This window comes from Mytilus trossulus, unplaced genomic scaffold (genome assembly GCF_036588685.1).
Source record: "Mytilus trossulus isolate FHL-02 unplaced genomic scaffold, PNRI_Mtr1.1.1.hap1 h1tg000233l__unscaffolded, whole genome shotgun sequence".
Taxonomy (NCBI): Eukaryota; Metazoa; Mollusca; class Bivalvia; order Mytilida; family Mytilidae; genus Mytilus; species Mytilus trossulus.
Window position 1 is genome coordinate 951,043 of NW_026963314.1, and position 19,991 is coordinate 971,033.

Here is a 19,991-nt window from a genome sequence, read left to right on the forward strand (position 1 = left end):
AAAAGTTTGTGGATTTTTATTCAGTGTAGTAACCCGTTTTTTGCCAATTTGGTTAAGGCATTTTACCCCTGTGGAAGTCACGTGACATAGGCGATCATGACCAAAATTTCGGTTTACTGAATCCTTACTGCATGAATATATAAATTCAACAACTAAGATTTATGAATTGTTGTTTAAACAATTTTAGTCTTGAAATATCACATTTTGCCCCTATTTACGTTTAAAAGTGCCTTAACATACATGCGTACCAATCTGTATGTGTCGCCTATCTTGTCGACACCAAGGCTTTTCAACTGGTATCGGGATCGTTCGCCCTAATAACATGTTCGCCCTGAGTTCGTTCGCCTAGAGAGTCCGTTCGCCCTACTAAAAAATATTGATATTTGATGGGCATTGAAGTTGAAAAGACTTATTCAGATATTTCTATGGTATATATTCTTGAAATTTATGGAAACAGGGAAATATTTAAAAGTTTATGGCTTGTTTAGGATCGTTAATTGTACAATGACAAAATAATTCGGATCACTGATTATTGTGATACTTGTCTTTTGATGGATTATTAATAAAAATTAGTGTTGTCAACGGTTAACCGGTTAACCGGTTAATCGGTCGAACGACCGAATACCGAATACCAAAAATGCTAAACGGTTAACCGGATTTTTATCAATTTCGATAGATTTGGTAAAAATTTGTGTTGAAAATCAAATCATTGAATTGTTATGTTTTATTTAAAAATTGTCGTCGTGGTAATTAGTTTGACAGATCAATTGTCCAGTATATAGATTGCTATTGTTAATCCTAAAAACATAAAATTAATTAGAGTTCGGGGCAGGATCTTTAAGAAACATAATTAGTAAACATGTTTTTTTTAACAGTACTAACTTTAAATCAGTAATGAGATTTAATTTTACTATTTTTTTTAATTATTTCGTTTTCGATCTAATATTGTGTAAATCTACATTTAAATGTGCAACCTCCGTAGTGCAAGGGTTAGTCTTACTTTAAATTCAAAAATTGTGAAATGCATACCAATGTGAATGTACTCAATGTATAAGTGAAAGTACGAGTAACATGCTTAAAGAAAAAAGCAGACACAGTGAAGAAACAGGTGACTGGTCGTACAGCATGTGCAATGACCTACAGCTGTTAATTTTTGTGTCATTTTGGTCTCTTGTGAAGAATTATCTCATTGGCAATCATACCACATCTTCTTTTTTATAATTAATCATTTCAAATTGAAACACACCCCATTATTTTCAGAGACAACAAGAGAAAAGGAAAGAATATTAGGTTTCAGACATAAGACATATTTAATTCTACGAGATTAAGATTTTTTTTTTGATTTTTTAATCTGAAGTTGGTGCGAACACTATAGTTGATACTGTGTATTTGATTATTAAAAGTCAAACTTCGCCAGGAATCCTCAAAGACAAGCCTTATAATGCTAAAGGAAAAATTCAATTCTAAAAGCGTATTTATGACTTTGATGAAATGTCAAATTGACAATCATACCACATCTTATACATTGTATCTATGTGTAACGTTCTATTGATAAGGCTTTCAAACACCAACTTAAATGACCGGTTAACCGGTTAATCGGTCGAACGATTATCCGAGTAACCGGTTAGGCAAAAGTGTACGATTTGACAACACTAATAAAAATCAAACGTTTTGTTTTGATAAAATATTCAGCTTGAAATTAATAAACACAATGATGTACGAACTGTAAATCATGAAACGGATTTACAAGTTCATTATTATACTCGGAGACAGTCCTAGTCTCAGATATACTGCATACATTCATAATTGACTGAATACAATTATTTTGTTAACAAATATCAATAAAGAGAAATACATTGTATACCAATTCTACTCTGTAAATCAAAGAGAAAATGATAAAATGATATAAATATTCTGTCAATTTGTTAACAAACTTTAACATATTTTGTTCAAATACTTAAAATTATGCGACTGGACAACAAATAGAAAAAAATAAAAATCTGGGCGAATGGACCCTGGGCGAACACGTATTATGGCGAACGTGAATCAGGGCGAACGGACCCGGATTCTTTTCAACTCTACATCGCTGAGGGCAAATGCAACATTAGAGTCGATAAATTCATTCATCTTGAAAGCGATTCGCTAAGGTCCGCAAACAAGATTTCCTTCACGGCCTTTATTTATTATAACAATCGATGTCGCTGATGAATTCGCGGGGAATTTTCGCCGCTGTTTATAGATTTGTCATATGGCATAATGAAACAGTCTTATGGTATGGTGCAATGGTATTATGGTATGAAGAAATGTTCTTGTAGTGTAATCACTTGTAGTCTACTTGTATATAGATAACACCTTATGATATAAGAATTGTTAGCTTGAAATTAAAATATGTCTTTATAAGATAGTTATATGACATAATCGTATGAAAAAATTGTTTTATGTTATATCGAGATGATTGTATAGTATAGACATATATCGTAATAATATACTGAGGTGACAACTTAGTATGAAATAGTTGCTTAATGTTATATTAAGATGTCTTTATAGTATAAAATGTATCTTTATGATATAGCAATATCACATAATGGTTTAGTAAAATGACAAATCAGTATGAAAACGTAGCTCCATGCTATATCCAGATGTCTTCATACTATGAAATATTATCTTCATAACACAGTGAAATGACAGAATAGTATGAAAAGGTAGCTCCATGTTATATCTAAGTGTCTTTATAGTATATAAATGTATCTTAGTGGTATAGCGAATTGACAGAGTATTATAGTCAAATGTCTTTATAGTATATAAATGTATCTTAGTGATATAGCAAATTGACAGAGTATTATAGTCAAATGTCTGTATAGGATAGAACATTTGCTTCATAATATATCTTTAACCTTAATGATATGGTTATTCTTATCATCAGGCAATTGGGGCGTTCCATAGATATTTCTCTTATTTGTTGCACAGCAAAAAAGGACATTAACAAAATTGTATGCTTCTTCCGAAGGGAGATTGTGAGCGTAAATGAAGGCTGACCCCATTTTTTTATTTCATTTTCTATTAAGTATAAGATTAAGTTAATTTATAGAAACATATAGCGAAATCCTTTATTAAATAAAAAAAAAAGTGATTTAGACCCACGAGCCCCCTTAATTTATTCTCCCTCAATGCAAGTCAAATACAAGCAACACCATTTTTTGCAAATACAAGCAAATCAATAAAAAAGCAAAACAAAATCGTAAACTCAAACAACACATCCCACTTACTATTTCAGCATGTTGTAACCAGGTTTTCTCTACGTCGTCTTTTCTATGCTTTTCATTATGTTCAGTACACAAGTAGTGTCCATTTTCACACATTTCACAAAGTTCTTTAAAGGTAATTCTGCCTTCTTTATTAGAGTAGTCACCATTGCTACATTTTGCTTTTATATCGTAAGATATGCTCTGTCTTAATCTTTCCTTTAACTCCTCAATTTTTTTACATAGCTCTTCTAAAATGGTGCTATATATGTTATCCTCCACATCAGTTAATTTCCATACCTGGAAGGCTATGGCATTCTTTGAGAAACAGATACATAACTTTCTGAGTCCGGTTTTATCTAAATTGACCAATGTCTTTCCTCTGTATAACGTTTTCTGTCCCGCTTTCTCACAGACTTTATATCTTGTAATATAATAGAATAGAATATGATTGAAATAAGCCAGGGGGAGAAATTTAAATTCAAGTATCAACCATGGTGAAAAACTAAAACTACTCTTTTCACCTTCAAACATGTTCTTAATAATATCGAGAGAAGTCGATTGCTGTTTAATCATACATGGCATATAATATGAATTTGGTATAAGACTAGACTCGTCCTTGGTATCTTTAAACTTGGGTTTTACTAAAATATCAAATTTTTCCATTACATGAAGTATATGAGTTTTATATTTTCCAAACTCTAACTCTGGTTCTTTTTCAAAAAACCTATCAATTATGTCATCTGATAACTGTCCTGTATTTTGCAGATGTTGCCAGTCAGTCGAGTTTACTATTGCATGATTTCGTTTGAATTCATGGTCATCGCATACTAGGCACCTGAAACATTTAACCAACCACTCTGGCTGTAAAATGATGTACTCATTAATGTCCTCGAAAAAAATAATGTTCCCAATTTTATGTTGGTAAGTAAGGAAAGGAAGAAGTTCTTCTTCTTTGATGAAAGTTATTTGGGATAATTCCACAAAATTCTGAAATGACAAAATATTCTGTTTCGATTCGTGTTTTAACACGCTTAACGCATTTTCTAGTTGAATCCACTGCGTGGGGAGCTCTTCCTCGAAAAACATCGTCTCATTTGCAACTTCATAAATTTTGTCTTTCAAGTTTTTACAGTCGCGTTCAAGAAATTCTGTGTTAGAAATAAAGTAGATGCCTCTATTGTGATTAGCTTTATCTTGACCTCCAAAAATTTCTTCAAATCTTTCGATGTATTCTTTTCTCCTCTTTTCAAACTGAAAAAAAAAATTAAATTGAAATATTTTTGTCAAACAGATAAACCTTTATACATTTTATTACAATGTACAAAATAATACTGTGAAACTTTAGTGTTCTAAACGTCTCAAAAGAAGATTCTTTTACAACATGGAATTTTAAATCGTTATATCTTTTTTTCGTGTACAATTTAAATCTAACATACACACAGGACGCCAGACTAAACATTAGACAAACTCCGATGAGAATAACAAATATAACATCAAAACCAAATACATGAATTTGGGATAGAAAAGTACCGTGACACGTCTTATAGTAATGTGAATTCACACTCAAATATAAGAAAAACAAACGACACAATGGAAACACAACGTAAAAATGTAACACACACAGAAACGAACTATAATATAACAATGGCCATATTCCTGACTTGAAAAGAGGTTTTGTTGACCGTTTAATATTTTATAGTATTTATTCGTTTAGGTATCATAAACAAACATGTTTTGCTATGGTTTACATATAACTTTGGATTTTGTTATGTTAATTGCTGAAAGAGTCACTGCTCTAGTTTCTCTACTTTACCATTGCATGGTATGTTTTCATTGGCTAATTTTACATCATTTAAATTGCAAAGTCATTACTTTACACGTGCAACATGATTGTCGTTTTCTCTTTGTCATTTAATTTGTTTTAACAAGCTCTGTAAATATCTACGTTTATTTTCAGATATATAAGTTTTTTTAAACCTGTGAATATATACAAGGTAACTGAAATGTTTTAAGCCAATTTCAAATGCAGCTTTATGAATACAATTATCAATTTAGATAAAAATCTTGAATTTAAAAAGTGATCATTGTCAGTTTATTAAATACATCGAAACCATTTTGACAGCAGTTGATAATTGCTACAACGAAAGCAAGTTGGTCAAAGTACGGTCTGCAACTCGGAGCCTTGGCTCACACAAAACAGCAAGCTATAAAAGGCCCCAAAATGACAAGTGTTAAACCATTCGAAAGGGAAAACTAACCGTCTAATGTACATAAAAAACGAGAAACGAAAAACACTTATGAACCTCATCAGCAAACGACTACAACTGAACATCAGATTCCTGACTCAGGACAGGTGCAAACAAATGCAGCGGGTTTAAACGTTTGAAAGGTACCAATCTTCACCCTTATCTGAAACAATAGTGTAACATCACAACATAGAAAGACACACTGTCAATTTCAATTGAAATGGCTTACATGTAACTCAATCAAAATACATATCTAACTAGTGAACATACACTGAACTAGTAAATTTGGTCTATGATACAAAGTTAATACCAAATAAATCAAATAGGTGAATACACGAAGCCAATAGTAGTATACCGCTGTGAGAGTGTTAAACAGTTTGAAAAAACATATACATTTATATTCACAGGTAAATGAAAACAATTTTGTGGTAAGGTATACAGTTCAAATGGAGAATGGATTTTTTTTTTACAAAATAAATAATTTTGTTATTCAGAGTAGGAAGAAGTGAAAATTGATAGTTATACCAAGTATATAAATAGTGTATAGTTATATAAGTAGACATTAACTAACATAAACACATTGCAAATAATATCAACAGTTTAAATTAACAAGACATGCTACTCACAGTGACTGAAAGCTAGTTCAAATCCAAAAACAATTAATCATTAAATAGCATGCACCAGAGACTAAAATCAACGTAACTACATCCCAGGGATCTAGTATTTTGGAATCATGGATAATCATAGCATACATGACTTATGCAATGCCAAACATAAAGGAAGGAGGAGTTCAATTCAATATTCGCTATACATCCAGCTTGAAAAGAATTTAGTCATGTTTTAATTTGCTGATGACAAAATCGATGTTTCTGCCGATGTAAACTATATTTAAAGATCTACCTAAAATATTGTGAATATAACCATTACTAATAAATATGTTTAGAGGTTCGATGAGTTCACACGGATCACATAGTGATTTCCGCGCTTTATGTACAATATTGCCGTACAATTTAGAATCTGAAAAAACGTTTTTAATAAGGCACATATAAATTTCTAATCAAATCTTTGAAATGAATTTAGTAAGTTTTCAAGTAATTTATGGTAACGAAATACCTAACTTTATAATCTACATGTGATGCATTGATTACGTTCGTTTAAATCTATTACATCACTACAAACAAGGGCATAACGATCGAGTTCGGATATATAAACACCGTATGATGATGACATGGCTGTCTAAAAAAAAAGAAAATTAACAATAGAAAATGAAAAATCAACCTTTTTATTGTAAAATTTTGTATGGAGTTTCCCTTTAGATATTAAATTGTCTAATTTAGAAAAGGACAATTAATGCCGTGTATGTTAGATTTAGTTAAAGTAAGTTCCATTTGATAATTTTCGAAAGTATATTTAGAGAACTCTAGATTATTTAATAAAACAATATCACCAAGATACACGTAGGTATTGTTGAATGAATCAACCAAATGATGTTTGTTTTTGTACTTTGTATTTGCTTTTTCTGTATACCCAATTGTCATACAAATTTGAATAACAGAACTTGTTCGTTGTTTACATTATATAAACCGATACATCTTATCTTCTAAGTTTAAACATGCATTTACAATTATCGACAATTTAATAGTATATATATAAACAGTTTATTCATGTTATTATCAAATTAAAATGTTGCTTGTAAAAATGTTGAAGTTGATAAAAGCACTCCATAAAATGTGTAATAATTATGAAAAATATAAATCAGCTAACAAATTTATTTACCTTTAAATCTCTGTTTAAGTTTGTCATTGATGCAAACAGTGATTTCAAAGCGCAAACGTCGGAAAAGATCATAGAATATCCTTAAAGATCGTTTTATCTTCAGGATCTTAAAAAAACATTTTGACCGAAGAGGTCTCGAGACTATATTAAAGAGGGACAAAAGATTGAAGAGGGACAGTCAAACTCATAAATCGAAAACAAACTGACAACGCCATGGCTTAAAATGAAAAAGTAAAAGACAAACAATAGTACACATGACACAACATAGAAAACAAAAGAATAAGAAACACGAACCCCACCCAAAACTCAGGTGATCCGGAAGGGTAAGCAGATCCTGCTCAACATTTGGCACTCGTCGTGTTGCTTATGTGATAACAAATCCGGTAAATAGTCTAATTTGGTAGGTCACATTCATATGAGGGAAGGGGATTGTAGTTTGGTTTAATAGCTTCCTTTAGCATGTGAGCAGCAACCCCTTATCAAGAAAATCATGATAGGAAATGCAAGCACGGGAATATCGTCTCAATTGGGAGATATATACACCGTGTGCAGGTGCTTCTGGAATGTTGCTACTTAGAAATGGAAAGTTCACAATTGGAAAGCTGAAATCATCTCTTTTGTCGTAAAGTTTTGTTTTCAACCGACACTTATTGTCAATTTCTAGATGTAAGTCAAGATATGAGGCCGACTTAACTGTATCTGTAGTATCCTTTATCTCTAGGTCGATGGGATAGGTGCGTTCAACATTGTCACCAAGTTTTGAATTATTCAATGAAAGAACATCATCTATATAGCGGAAATTAGAGTTAAAGTATATTGCTAACTTCTTATCTTTCTGCCTAAGAAGTTAATAAAGAAACAAGGCGGCAAGATGAGGGACACAATTTGTTCCCATTGGAATGCCGACAGTCTGTTGAAAACGTGCTTTGAACGTAACAAATATGTTGTCAATAAAAAAATCAAGCATCTTGACCATGTCAGTTTCAGAGGATTTTTTTTTGGAATCAGAGTGACCCTTTACAAAATAGGATTTATCCCTTCCTAAGACAAGATACTTGTGTCTATGTATGCCATTATTTTTTAAGAAACACATCAATACCAACTCTTTCAATTTGGATTTTGTTTGTAATGTGGAATACTTGTGTAAAGTGTAGAAAAGTCAAATGTTTTAATACTATTGCAAGATGAAAGAGAGTAAGATTGTATGTTCTCTAAAAGATCTTTGGAATTAGTAAGTATCCACATCTGATTCACGCCACCTCTAGGATCGGCAGATTCACAATAACTGTGAAGTTCGTCTTTGATTGCTGATAAAACAGATGTTAATAATTTAGAAAGAGGTTTCGTAGAGCACTTGGAAGACCCAGCAATAAACCTTGGTTTGTAAGGAGACTTGTGTAGTTTAGGTATGCAATACATTGATGGAAGATCCAGTTCTTCATCTTTGATTTATTTTCCAAAGGAACATAGAACAGGCCTATGATTATCCAGGATTTCCTGTTTGGTAAGTGTCGTGATGGTATATGTTGAATTTCCAAGTGAATTGTCAATACCTAATTCGTTTATCAAGCAGTTAATGTAATGAGTTTTACACACACACACGATGTTGTTCGGAGCTTTATCTGCAATATTTGCCATGGAGGTAGGATAAGTGGTTCGCATTATTTGGGTCGTCTTTAAAGATTGACGTAGCATGGGCATTGATAGACCCGTTAAGTTTCTTAATTCTGTTTTGTATCAACGACCTCACTGCCTTAATCTATTCTGAAAGAGTGTCTTCGTCTTTCATCTCGCGCTTAGCCCATTGACTGGCATAATCCTCGACTTAATCCATCAAAATTTAAAGTTGTATTTCCAATTGATGGATTAAGGCTCACGATATATAGGACCTTTAGATAAAACATTTCGCAGGGAAGTGTTATTAACAATGTTTAGGTCAACGGTAATAACGCGACCAGCCGGATTATACATGAATTGGGAACTAGCACAAGTGCAATCAGGAGGATTAGACTTGAAGTCGTCTATATTGAGATTCTGCAAAACCTGTTTGTAATTGAAAGTGTTTAGTTGCAATAGGTTTGGTATAGGTACTAGTATACAAAATGGTTGGTACGGACTGATCTTTGAAAAAAGGAGGTATTTTCGATTAAACTAATTTATGATGAAGGAAATTGCCTAAGTTGACGCCACAGATATCTTTGTTGGCAAAGGAAAGATTAAGGAAAGATCTTTTCTCTTTTTCATCTTTTCAAATGCGGACTTGCTTCAAGCGCCTGTGACTTGCAATATCCGAAATTATAGCTGTAAGTTTGTATAGGTTAGAATGAGGGTTTTGTAAGAGTAGTTTGCAAACATAAATTGAACAGAGAATGAAGTTCAGAAAGGAGTAATGAATACAGTTTCGTGCGAATGGGATGAACGGCTTTTGTATAAGGGTGTATTTCCCCTTTTGTATTTTTAATAAGAAAAAAAAATAGTTGTAGTTTGTAAACCATAAATGATAAAGGCCTAGAGTATTTTGATTTGAGATCCTTCGTCCAAAAAACAAAAAAAAGAAAAAAAGGTAAAGGTCATAGGTCAAGATCATTTCTAAATGTTGATATTGGCTTATGTCCACACTTTTTCCAAACATAATATAACATGTTTTTGCTTAATTGTTAGTTGCGACATGTCAAAACACATACATATTCGTTTAAATGGTGCGCTTACGCCAAATATGAGTTTATTTAAAAATATGCATATGGTGATATAACTCATCAACCAAATATAATTAAGATTTAGGGTCGTCTGATTTGAGGTTCTAGGTTTTTTACCTTGAAATTGAGCTCAGGGTCATAGGTTAAATTGACGTTCTAGATTTTGACCTCTGCTTTTCCTTCATATATATACATGATAAGGCCATGGGACTTTTGCATTTAGTTGCAAGCCATATGACCTTGAAAAAGGATCCGGACGTGACAATGTGTAAACCGGAAGAAGCTATGTTTTTGTGCTTTTGGAATGTAAAAGTATATAGAACCATACATGTTTGGTATCAGTGTCAATTAAACACTGTAATAACCTTTTTCAACCAGGAAGTAACAAATGATCTCCCTTATTAAAAAAATATTGTATAGAAATCATAAATTTTTGGAATCAGCGTATAATAAGCTATCTTTTGGCGATGTTAATGACATTTTAAACAGAATTTTTCTATTTTTATATCAACATAAATGTGTTTTTTCGTGGAAAGACTGAACAATGGTTTCTAATTCATTTATTGTATTCCGCTTTTTTTTACGGTGCTTTTTCGTTTCGCAAGAAGTAGCTTAGATTTTTTGCTTATGATATCGAACAGTTATTGCGACATTGAAACTGACACTGTTTAACCAAACACTTTTTTTTTAAATTATCACCCCAAACACTAGTTTTCTTGTGTACGCATCTTCTTCTCAACCGTAAAAGATTATGAAAAATTTATGTCAACAATGTTCTCGTGAAATCCACAGGATCTTAAAAATAATGTTAACCGAGGCAGTTCGAAAACTCTATATGAGAGTTATTTCCCCTTCTGTATTTAAAATAAGGAAATGTAATTGTAATTGGTAAACTAAAGTTATAGAGACCTAGGATGACAAATGAGTTTTTATCCATTTATTTCCTTTAAATTTTGAAATTAATGACCACAATGACTTAGAGGAGTTTTTATATCAGTTATCAACATATCTTTGATCTTGAATAACTGAATCTTACCACATTTAACTAATAATATTTATTAATGACCACAATGACTTAGATGAGTTTTCATATCAGTTATCAACATATCTTTGATCTTGAATAACTGAATCTTACCACATTTAACTAATAATATTTATCATACAATTTAATTTTCAATCGGTTCACATGCTTGCTGCATTTTAAAATCTGGCAGCAATATCTATAATTTAATAAAGGAGTAGGTTCAGTAAGACCCCTTTTTGGCCCCAAAATGTAGCAGTTTTACAAAAGTATGAAAATGTAATCTTTTAGCTATTTACTGGAAAGTAGAATGCCTCTGCTACATAAATGTGGGCTGTTTTTGACAAAACAATGCACATATATCGGGTACTAGCATCATTAAGTCATGCTTAATCACTGAAATCTTCACAATTTGAGCATTTTAGTTAAATTTTAAACGGTTTCCGTCTAAAATGAAAGTGGCCGCATTCGTGTTCATTCATAATATTAAAATGTAAGTTGTATTTGATGATAATACATAACATAAATAAAGGTTGAGGATGAACACGAATGCGGCCACTTTCATTTTTGACAAAAAAACATCTGAAAAGGGACGTTTTTTTGGCATATTTGATTGATTTTTCATATTTAAGCTTGGATAGGAGCGTTTTTAATTATAAATTCAGTTGAAATTGTTTACAGAAACTAATTGAATCAAATTAAATAGACACTTAAGTGTTAAAAAAGTGTCCAAAATCTTTCGTTCGATGAACGTGAAATTTGAGGCCAAAATCGGCCCTTACCGGACCTACCCCTTTTGTTCGTTGATTCATCTTAATTGTGGATGTTCGTTGGAGGTTTGATATATAACTAAAATCGATTACATGTGGAACCGGTTCACTTTATAAACGGGTTGCCTTTCTGCTGTAATTATTTACTTTACAAAGAGGTGGACCTGTAAAGAATAAAAAGATTTAATACCTGTTTAATTTGTTTAACACGGTGGCATTTTGATTAGTTTGACGGATCGTTATTATATATTTCGTTTATTTAAATGACCCCAAGGGATTCTATTTGACTGGTACACAAATAATCTAAAACGTATTGAATTATATTGAATTAAGTCAAAATTGTGTGTCAAGCTTTTTAAATACGTGTATTCAGTAATCTATTTTAAATAGGGTTAATGTCTATGTGGCCATGGTCGATGCATTTAAATTCGGGTTACCATTGACACTTTGGTAAATTGAGATGCATTACTTATTAGAGATCTATCCATAAAATCGTTTGAAATAAAAATAATTCTGTTTAGTCTGTTCAGACTGTTCTGTAGTTGACAATTTGTCTCAAATAGCTTTTAAGTGTTGCTTATGTTTGGTTTAAATTTGGCAAATAGCTGTAATGGTGCCATTTAATAAGTCAAATGGCGTTTGCATTTTCATTTCTATAATACTGCTTTTAGCAGGTTATTAGTAACCAATACCTATATCATTCAATTACATGTTTAATCGGTCAACTTCCATTATCAAATTAACACAAAAACATACCTTTTTCTAGAAACGTATGTTTATATTCAGACATATACAAATATTTGAGCAAGCTACACAATGCATGTATGGATATAATCGTCATACTATACCTCTTCAATTGTTTTGTACTCATCAATATGAGTGCATACTACAATGACTGGAGGATATAATCTATGTTTTGAATACCCCTTTGGTATATTTGGCCTTATATCTGAAGAACTTGTATCTAAACAATGAATACTGTCAAACCAAAAGTCAATGTATTCTGAAAAGAAATAAACAAATTGCTTAACTTCTTATGTGGCGTATTTCATCTATGTGGTAGACGAAGTTTGACAGCGAAGCGTGTTCCACGGACCCAGCGAAACCATTATCTTGACAACCGAGTAAATTATTGCAGTCAGCGGACATTTGAACATAATATTAGAATCATTTAAAGGGAATTTATTTAAACCAAAATAAATTTAAAAAGAATTCAATGTTTCTGTTGCGGTTCAGTTTATATTAAATTTGATGACTGTATCATAGTTATTATTTTTATCATTCAAGCGTTGAATAGGAAAGAATAACTAATTCAGAAATGTTCTGCTTTATTCATTTTAAAATATTTGAATATTGTTTTTGATTATTTCAGTTGTTTTTTTGTAAATCAACATGCTTCAAAAGAAATATGTTATCAAAAATATATTTGTAGTGTTTGAATGTGCATTTTAACAGGTTGACATCCTTTTGACTCAACATATATGCTCAGCTAATTTTTAGAATGAGGATCTTGTTTTGTCATATTATTAACAAAGTTTGCTACAACTTACCTTCAACTGAATCAAAGTCTGTCTCATTTTCTATAGTTGTTAAGTCATCCAATATATTTGTAACAAGAAGATAGATAGCATGTGGATTTAAAAACGTTTGATGTGTGGCATAATAGTCTTTCTGGCCTGCAAAATCCCAAATACCACATTCTACTAAACTCTCAGATGTCATTTTGTCTTTATCTTTTTGGATTTCTAAAAGAATTTTGTCCATTTGATCGGTAATCTTTTTCATCATATCGTCAGTTTTTACCAAATCTTCGGCTTTTTTAATATCTTTTGATACAACACCATCATTTTCGTTAGGTATGTCAATTATAGACTTTTCTGCAACGATGGTAACATTGTCTCCTATGTTGACTTTGATTTCACCTGTCAATGCATTTGCCTCTGTATTTGAACCTGGTGACGCTATACTTAGTTGATCTTTAGTAGGGGGTTGATTTCCTTGTTTTCTTTCAAATTTAGACAACGATTCATTTGAAGTAATTGCTTCTGTTTCGTTGTTCTCTCCTCCACTAGGAATTACTTGATCAGAAACTGGTTCGCTTTGCTTTGGTTCATTACGAACAGCCTCTTGTATCCTTCTCATTATTTTATTCCTCTCTGTTTCAACTGTAATACGTTTTTTTGACAATATATAATACATGTATGTAACATACTAATGGATTAATTAAAAGTGTTTTTAATAGATTGTGTAATGAACAATAATAGATATGGATTGTTTACGCTGCACTTCAAATATTAAAACAAGCGCGAATTGATAATTTGACAAAAAGTTACTGAAATAACAAACTATTTAAAAATGTTGGTCAAATTTATTAAAACTACCTTGAACCTGTGGTCGGAATATTTTGTGTGATGATTTGTCACAAAATCTGCTCATATTATACTATCGCAAATTTTTCAATTTGTAATCCTTCATTGACGATTATAAGGGCTGTCACAATAATACCTACTAATATTTGAATCAGTCACGAGGCATACATATCTCAAAATGTTACAAAACAACATTGCCCAACGTTTGGTACAATATAAAATAGCATAGGCATAACTTGTGCCCAGTATTTTGTTAGCAATGTTACATACTGATTCAAATGAATTAAGTCTATTTGGGTTGTTATCTGTAGGCCAATCTAGGTTTGCATGCTGCAATGATTTAAATCATTTGTTTTCCAGCATTTTGCATCATGCGTAACGGATGATTTGTTATCCCAGGAACACGTTTATTGATTACAGAAATCTTGATTCGGATGACAACTTCAATAAATATCTTCATTTGGTATTCCTTTATTCAGTCTTTTTTACTAGGGATCTGATATTTAATACTAGAATACTCGGGCATGATACTTGCGAGTACTCGAGTAGTCGGACACATTTTTAACATCTTGTGAAAGATTTATTTTTTTTGTTTTGATGTGATATTTTAGTTATTTCCTTACATAAACATCTATTTATAATATGATTGCTTGCCATCTTAACGAAAGAAATACGTATTGTTGCAGAACTCAAACTGTGTGACTGAAAAATATAAATTGATCCGTGTTTGTGTGTATCCCTATTTTTTTTTGTGTCAATAGAACAATGAATAATGGACCACCGTTTCTATAAAATAACTTATCATAATAGCAATTATTGGTTGCGTGGTTATGACAACTCAGTAATATGCCAAATAAATCAACAATCTTTATCATCTGTTCCAGTAGAGTTAGTAGTATTTTTTTAACTTACTTCCTATACATTTCTAGGAATATGATTGGTTAAAAGCATCCTTATGGAGACCGTGTATTTTTGATATTATGTTAATAGGGAGGCGGGGCTTATTTCATACACGGTTAGTAGTGGTGTTACGTCATTTTATATTCCATATAAGGTAAGATGGAGGTGAGGCTTATTTCATACACTGTTAGTAGATGTGTTACTTCCCTTTATAAATAATAATCTGTATTTGTGATATAAGTAACATTATACTTGTGACATAAACAAAAGTAACAACAACAATAAAATAACTGAGTTGAACACACACATATCTATATATATACAAGTAAAACTAACTAAGAGTCCCCTGTCCTCAGCTCTAAAGACCGTTTTATAAACATGATAAAGGAACCTGTTTTTTTTCACCTGGTTTATATTAGAAGGATTTAGTAGGACTACTAGTTTTTGAGCATGAGATAGATTTGGAAACATAGGATTATCTATTGCCATGTCATTAAAAAGTTTTATACGTAAAACATTATTAATTTGACAGTGGAGGAGAAAGTGATTTTCATCTTCTAAGGTTTTACAAGTCCGACATGTTCTATTGTCTCGGGGTATTTTGAGATATCGGCCCTTCTCAATGAGCAAATTATGGTCACTAATTCTAATTTTTGTAAATAAACGTCTAGTTTCAAAATTGTGATATTTTAGATAAAATTCTTGGTCTTGTTTGACTTTAATATTTTTGTAAAGAAAAAGTTTGTTCTTTTCGTTCAAACTATTAATTTTATTTTCCAGTAGTTCTGAATAAAATTTACTTGTATTATTCTTAATCCAAGTCTTTAGTTTGTTAACTTGTTCCATATTTTGACAGGACATTACTTTTTGTATATCAATATTCATTTCTTGTGTTGAATCTTTTATAAAAATGGACCAAGTATAAACTCCTTGTGAATCAAGGTGTTTACTTAATGTACAATTTGTTTTAGTAATGGGTTTATGGTCTCAGTATTTAAATTAGCCCAATAAAGAATTGCGTGAGTTTTTATATATGTTTCTATTGGTTGTCTACCAAGTTCAGCTTTAACACCTAAACTAGCAGATGTTTTTTAGTACCTAGAATATATTTACAGAAATTAACATAAATCTTTTCGAAGGTAGTCTTATCCAAATATTGGAAATTATCTATTTCTTTGTTTTGGGATTTTAATCTGCCTTTTGCTCTATAATAAGATTCATATGTATCCATGTATGATATTTCAGCATTATATGTTAAAATTGGTTTTACAAGAGAATCAAAAAGATTACAGGATACATTAACAGGAAAATTTCCCAAAAAGGCTGCATGTGTTTTTAATGAAAACGGAGCTGTCCCAGCTTTTTGGGCTAAATCTGTTAAACTTGCATTTAGATTTCCATTATTTTTTATCAGAGTGCCCAGAAATTTATACTCAGTAACATTATCATTTTTTTCATTATTGAACCTTACAATGTATGGTTCCAGTTTTGTAGTTCTTTGTTCAATGATCATTGTTTTTGTTTTTTTAGTATTTAGACATAACTGCCATTGTTCACAGTAATTTGATAAGTTATTTAAGCTATTTTGAAGACCTTCTTTACTTTCGGATAAAATTATAAGGTCATCGGCAAACAAAAGACTTCATATATCAGAATTTAATTTTCTGAAGGATTTTGAACCTTTATGGTCAAAATTTTCAACTATATCATTAATAAATAAATTGAAGAGTGTGGGACTAATACCGTCCCCTTGTTTTACTCCTCGGTCTATGGGAAAGAATCTAGAATGTTCATCATTATATTTTAAAGATGCTTCAGTATGAATAAACTGTTGTTTTATTATTTCAAACATATGTTTCCCTACACCCATTTTAGCTAATTTATAAAGCATTCCAATTCTCCAAAGGGAATCAAAAGCCTTTTTAAGATCTACAAAACAGACATAAAGTTTTCTTTTATTTTTATGAATATATTTATTAATCAAAGTTTTAAGGATAAATACACTGTCTGCAGTTCTATGATTATCTCTAAATTCAAACTGGGCATTAGTTAATGTGTTTTCCATAGTTTTAATCATTCTTTGACTTAGGATACTACTAAATAATTTGGATATACAGTTGATTAAAGAAATTCCTCTGTAATTGCTTGGATTACATTTGTCACCAGATTTATGTACTAAAGTTATGTATGCAAAATTCCATAAAGTTTGATAGTGTCCTGTTTTTAACATAAGATTAAATAGTTTAGCATATGCTTTGGTAGTAACTGGACTACTAAATTTAATAACCTCGTTCAACACACTATCTGGACCGCTTGCTTTTCCATTTTTTAAGTTTTTTAAAATACATTTAATTTCAGAGCAAGTAATAGGCCTGTCTGTCTCCGGGTTAAAAGAAATAGTATCTTCAATATTTTTCAGCTTTTGCTCAGTTTTGGTTTGAAAATCATTATTTTTTTTTGAAAACTTTCCTTGATTTTGGAAATGCTTAATTATGCTTTCACTGTCCTTTAACATTTCTTTTAAATCATCATCTCCATCTATATTTTTGTTTTCTAGTGATTTTAGTATTTTCCAGTATTCCTGAGGATTTTTATTCATTGAATCTGAAAGTTTATCAAAGATTTTCTTTTTATATTCTATTTTTTTCTGTTTTGTTAACTTTCTTAATGATTTTAGTAAACAAAAATATTTCTGTTTCAGTGAACAGTTAAAGGGATTTTGTCTTAATTCTTTTCCGACTGCATTATTGACTTTTTATATTCATATACTTCATTATCTGACCATTTTTGTTTCTTGTTTTTTTTTCTTTTAAAGTTTGGTATACATGTACCTCTTACATGACTTAGTGTACAAGTTTTTTCTGTTAAGTTACATAAAATTAAATCAAGCTCACAAGCTGCCTGATCTATCCCATTTTGATTTTCACTATATTTCTTTGATTCGAAGTTTATATTTTCATTTATAAAATTTATAGAAGATAGGGTTTGAATCAATATATTTTTGGAGTCATCGTTCCACTTATAAGATTTCATTTTTTTCCATGTGTCTTCTGGAAACAGATACTGTTTTTCACTTATATTACATTTAAGAAATATTTCAATTTGTGCATGATCTGAAAGGTAGTTGATTTCATTAGTTTTAAAGTATATTACTAAGGTCAGGAGACTCTTACTTTCAATAGCATAATCTACTGTACTCAAGCCATTGGGCGTGAAACATGTAAAATATCCCAAAGAATCACCAATGTATCTGCCGTTAAGTATACGTAGTCTTGATGACAAGCATAATTCTAAAAGATTGTTACCCTGTGCAAAAATTGATCCACATCATAATTTTGAGGTAGTATATTTTGAGAATGTATATTAAATAGATCTGGGTCATCATTTTCTATAAAATCTGAATCACTGCTAAATCTCCTATTAAGGCAGTGTGTCCTTTGTTTGAATATGTACTTATTTCCTTTTCTAGCTGAGTATAGTCGTTTTCATAATGAGTGGAATTTACAGGGGGGATATAAACAGCACACAAGTATAAGTCATATGTAAGGCCAAAGAAATGTTTGTCTAATTTAAGCCATAGCCTGTTTTGTGAATTAGTACCTTCTTGAATATGGGAAATCCCTTTGGAGTATATTTTTTTTTATAGTATACTGGTATCCCACCACTATGCCTTTTTGGTTTCTTCTTCTTTTTTCTTATTTTGGAAAAGCCAGGGATATTATATTCTTTACATTCTCCTTGCCAGGTTTTTAATAAGATATTTATGTCACTTTTTATCCAGTTAAGAAAAAAATCATCATTTGATTTGTCACCAAGACCATGTATATTCCATACAGATATAGTTAGTTGCTTAATTAATGAGTTCTGATCTTTATAAATACAAAATTGAAATATATGGTTGAAAACCAGCTTTAAAGCATAGTGATATATCTATAACATTAATATAATAATGTGTAAGTCTACATTTATAAACTTATAGTAGTATCATACATCTGTTTGAAAGTATGCATTAAAAATAAAAAGGCCTTTAACTTATTTAAGCTAAGTACCCTAAAACGAGGGATAGCTCTATCTAAATTTTCTTTACTCCAGATCTTTGAGAGAGATAATACTGTGTTACAGAACAACCCTTTTTATTTCTTTTCCTTCAAGTATTTTTTTATTGTATTGCAGAAATAAAAAGATAAAAAATAAAAATCTCTATTTCTAATTGTGTATAAAGCATTATCTTTACTGGTCGTTATTACATATTAGAAAAGGGATTTATGGATGCATGAATATAATACACATTGATGTACAATATAACTAATATAATACAAATTTAGTACCACTTTACATGTTACATGGGAGAAAACTTTAAGATAAATATAAAGAAAGTTTCTTGAAAATAAAGTTATTACTATAGTATTTAATATACATGTATATTCTTATTATTATCAAAGTAAAATGTTTATAGAGAACAATATATCTTTAAGAAATAAAATGTATATAGAAAACAATAAATCATTCTTTCTTGGTTTTTTTAGAAGTTATACTGTGATAACATATCACTATATCTTGCTATCATGACTATATATGTCAAGATTTTAATGTTTTACAGTATTGCAAAAGTTATCTTCTAGTTTATAATAATCTATCAAGCACCACATTCTTTTTATTGTATACTTCTATTAAACAAAAGATTATTTATAAAAACTAGTTTTAAACAGTCAAGTATATATATTATATACAGTATGATTTCTAATTTCTGCTAACATATTATTTCAACACATTTCTCTTTTACTTCTTTTATGCACAAAAATTCCATAATTTGTAAGTTTTCCAAATTTGTAAGTTGAGTTTTGAAAGAATTGAATATCTATATTTAGCAGGGGTTAAAAATGAAATTAAGCCAAGCTGTACATGTACAATGCATATATATATATATAAAAAATAATAAAAAAAACACCCCAAAACTACATCTTAATC

General features: G+C 30.7%; 1 protein-coding gene across 1 annotated transcript in view; it reads right to left on the reverse strand.

Moving 5' to 3' along the window:
- Nucleotides 1-1,838: 1,838 nt before the first annotated feature.
- LOC134701164 (uncharacterized) overlaps nt 1,839-19,991 on the reverse strand; it is a 30,596-nt gene continuing 12,443 nt past the window's right edge. Inside the window, exons 2-5 of the mRNA XM_063562306.1 lie at nt 13,305-13,919; nt 12,603-12,757; nt 3,267-4,496; nt 1,839-1,874 (exon numbers count right to left, since the gene is read on the reverse strand). Of these exons, the coding sequence (XP_063418376.1) occupies nt 1,839-1,874; nt 3,267-4,496; nt 12,603-12,757; nt 13,305-13,919 (2,036 nt within the window). The remainder of the gene's footprint in view (nt 1,875-3,266; nt 4,497-12,602; nt 12,758-13,304; nt 13,920-19,991) is intronic.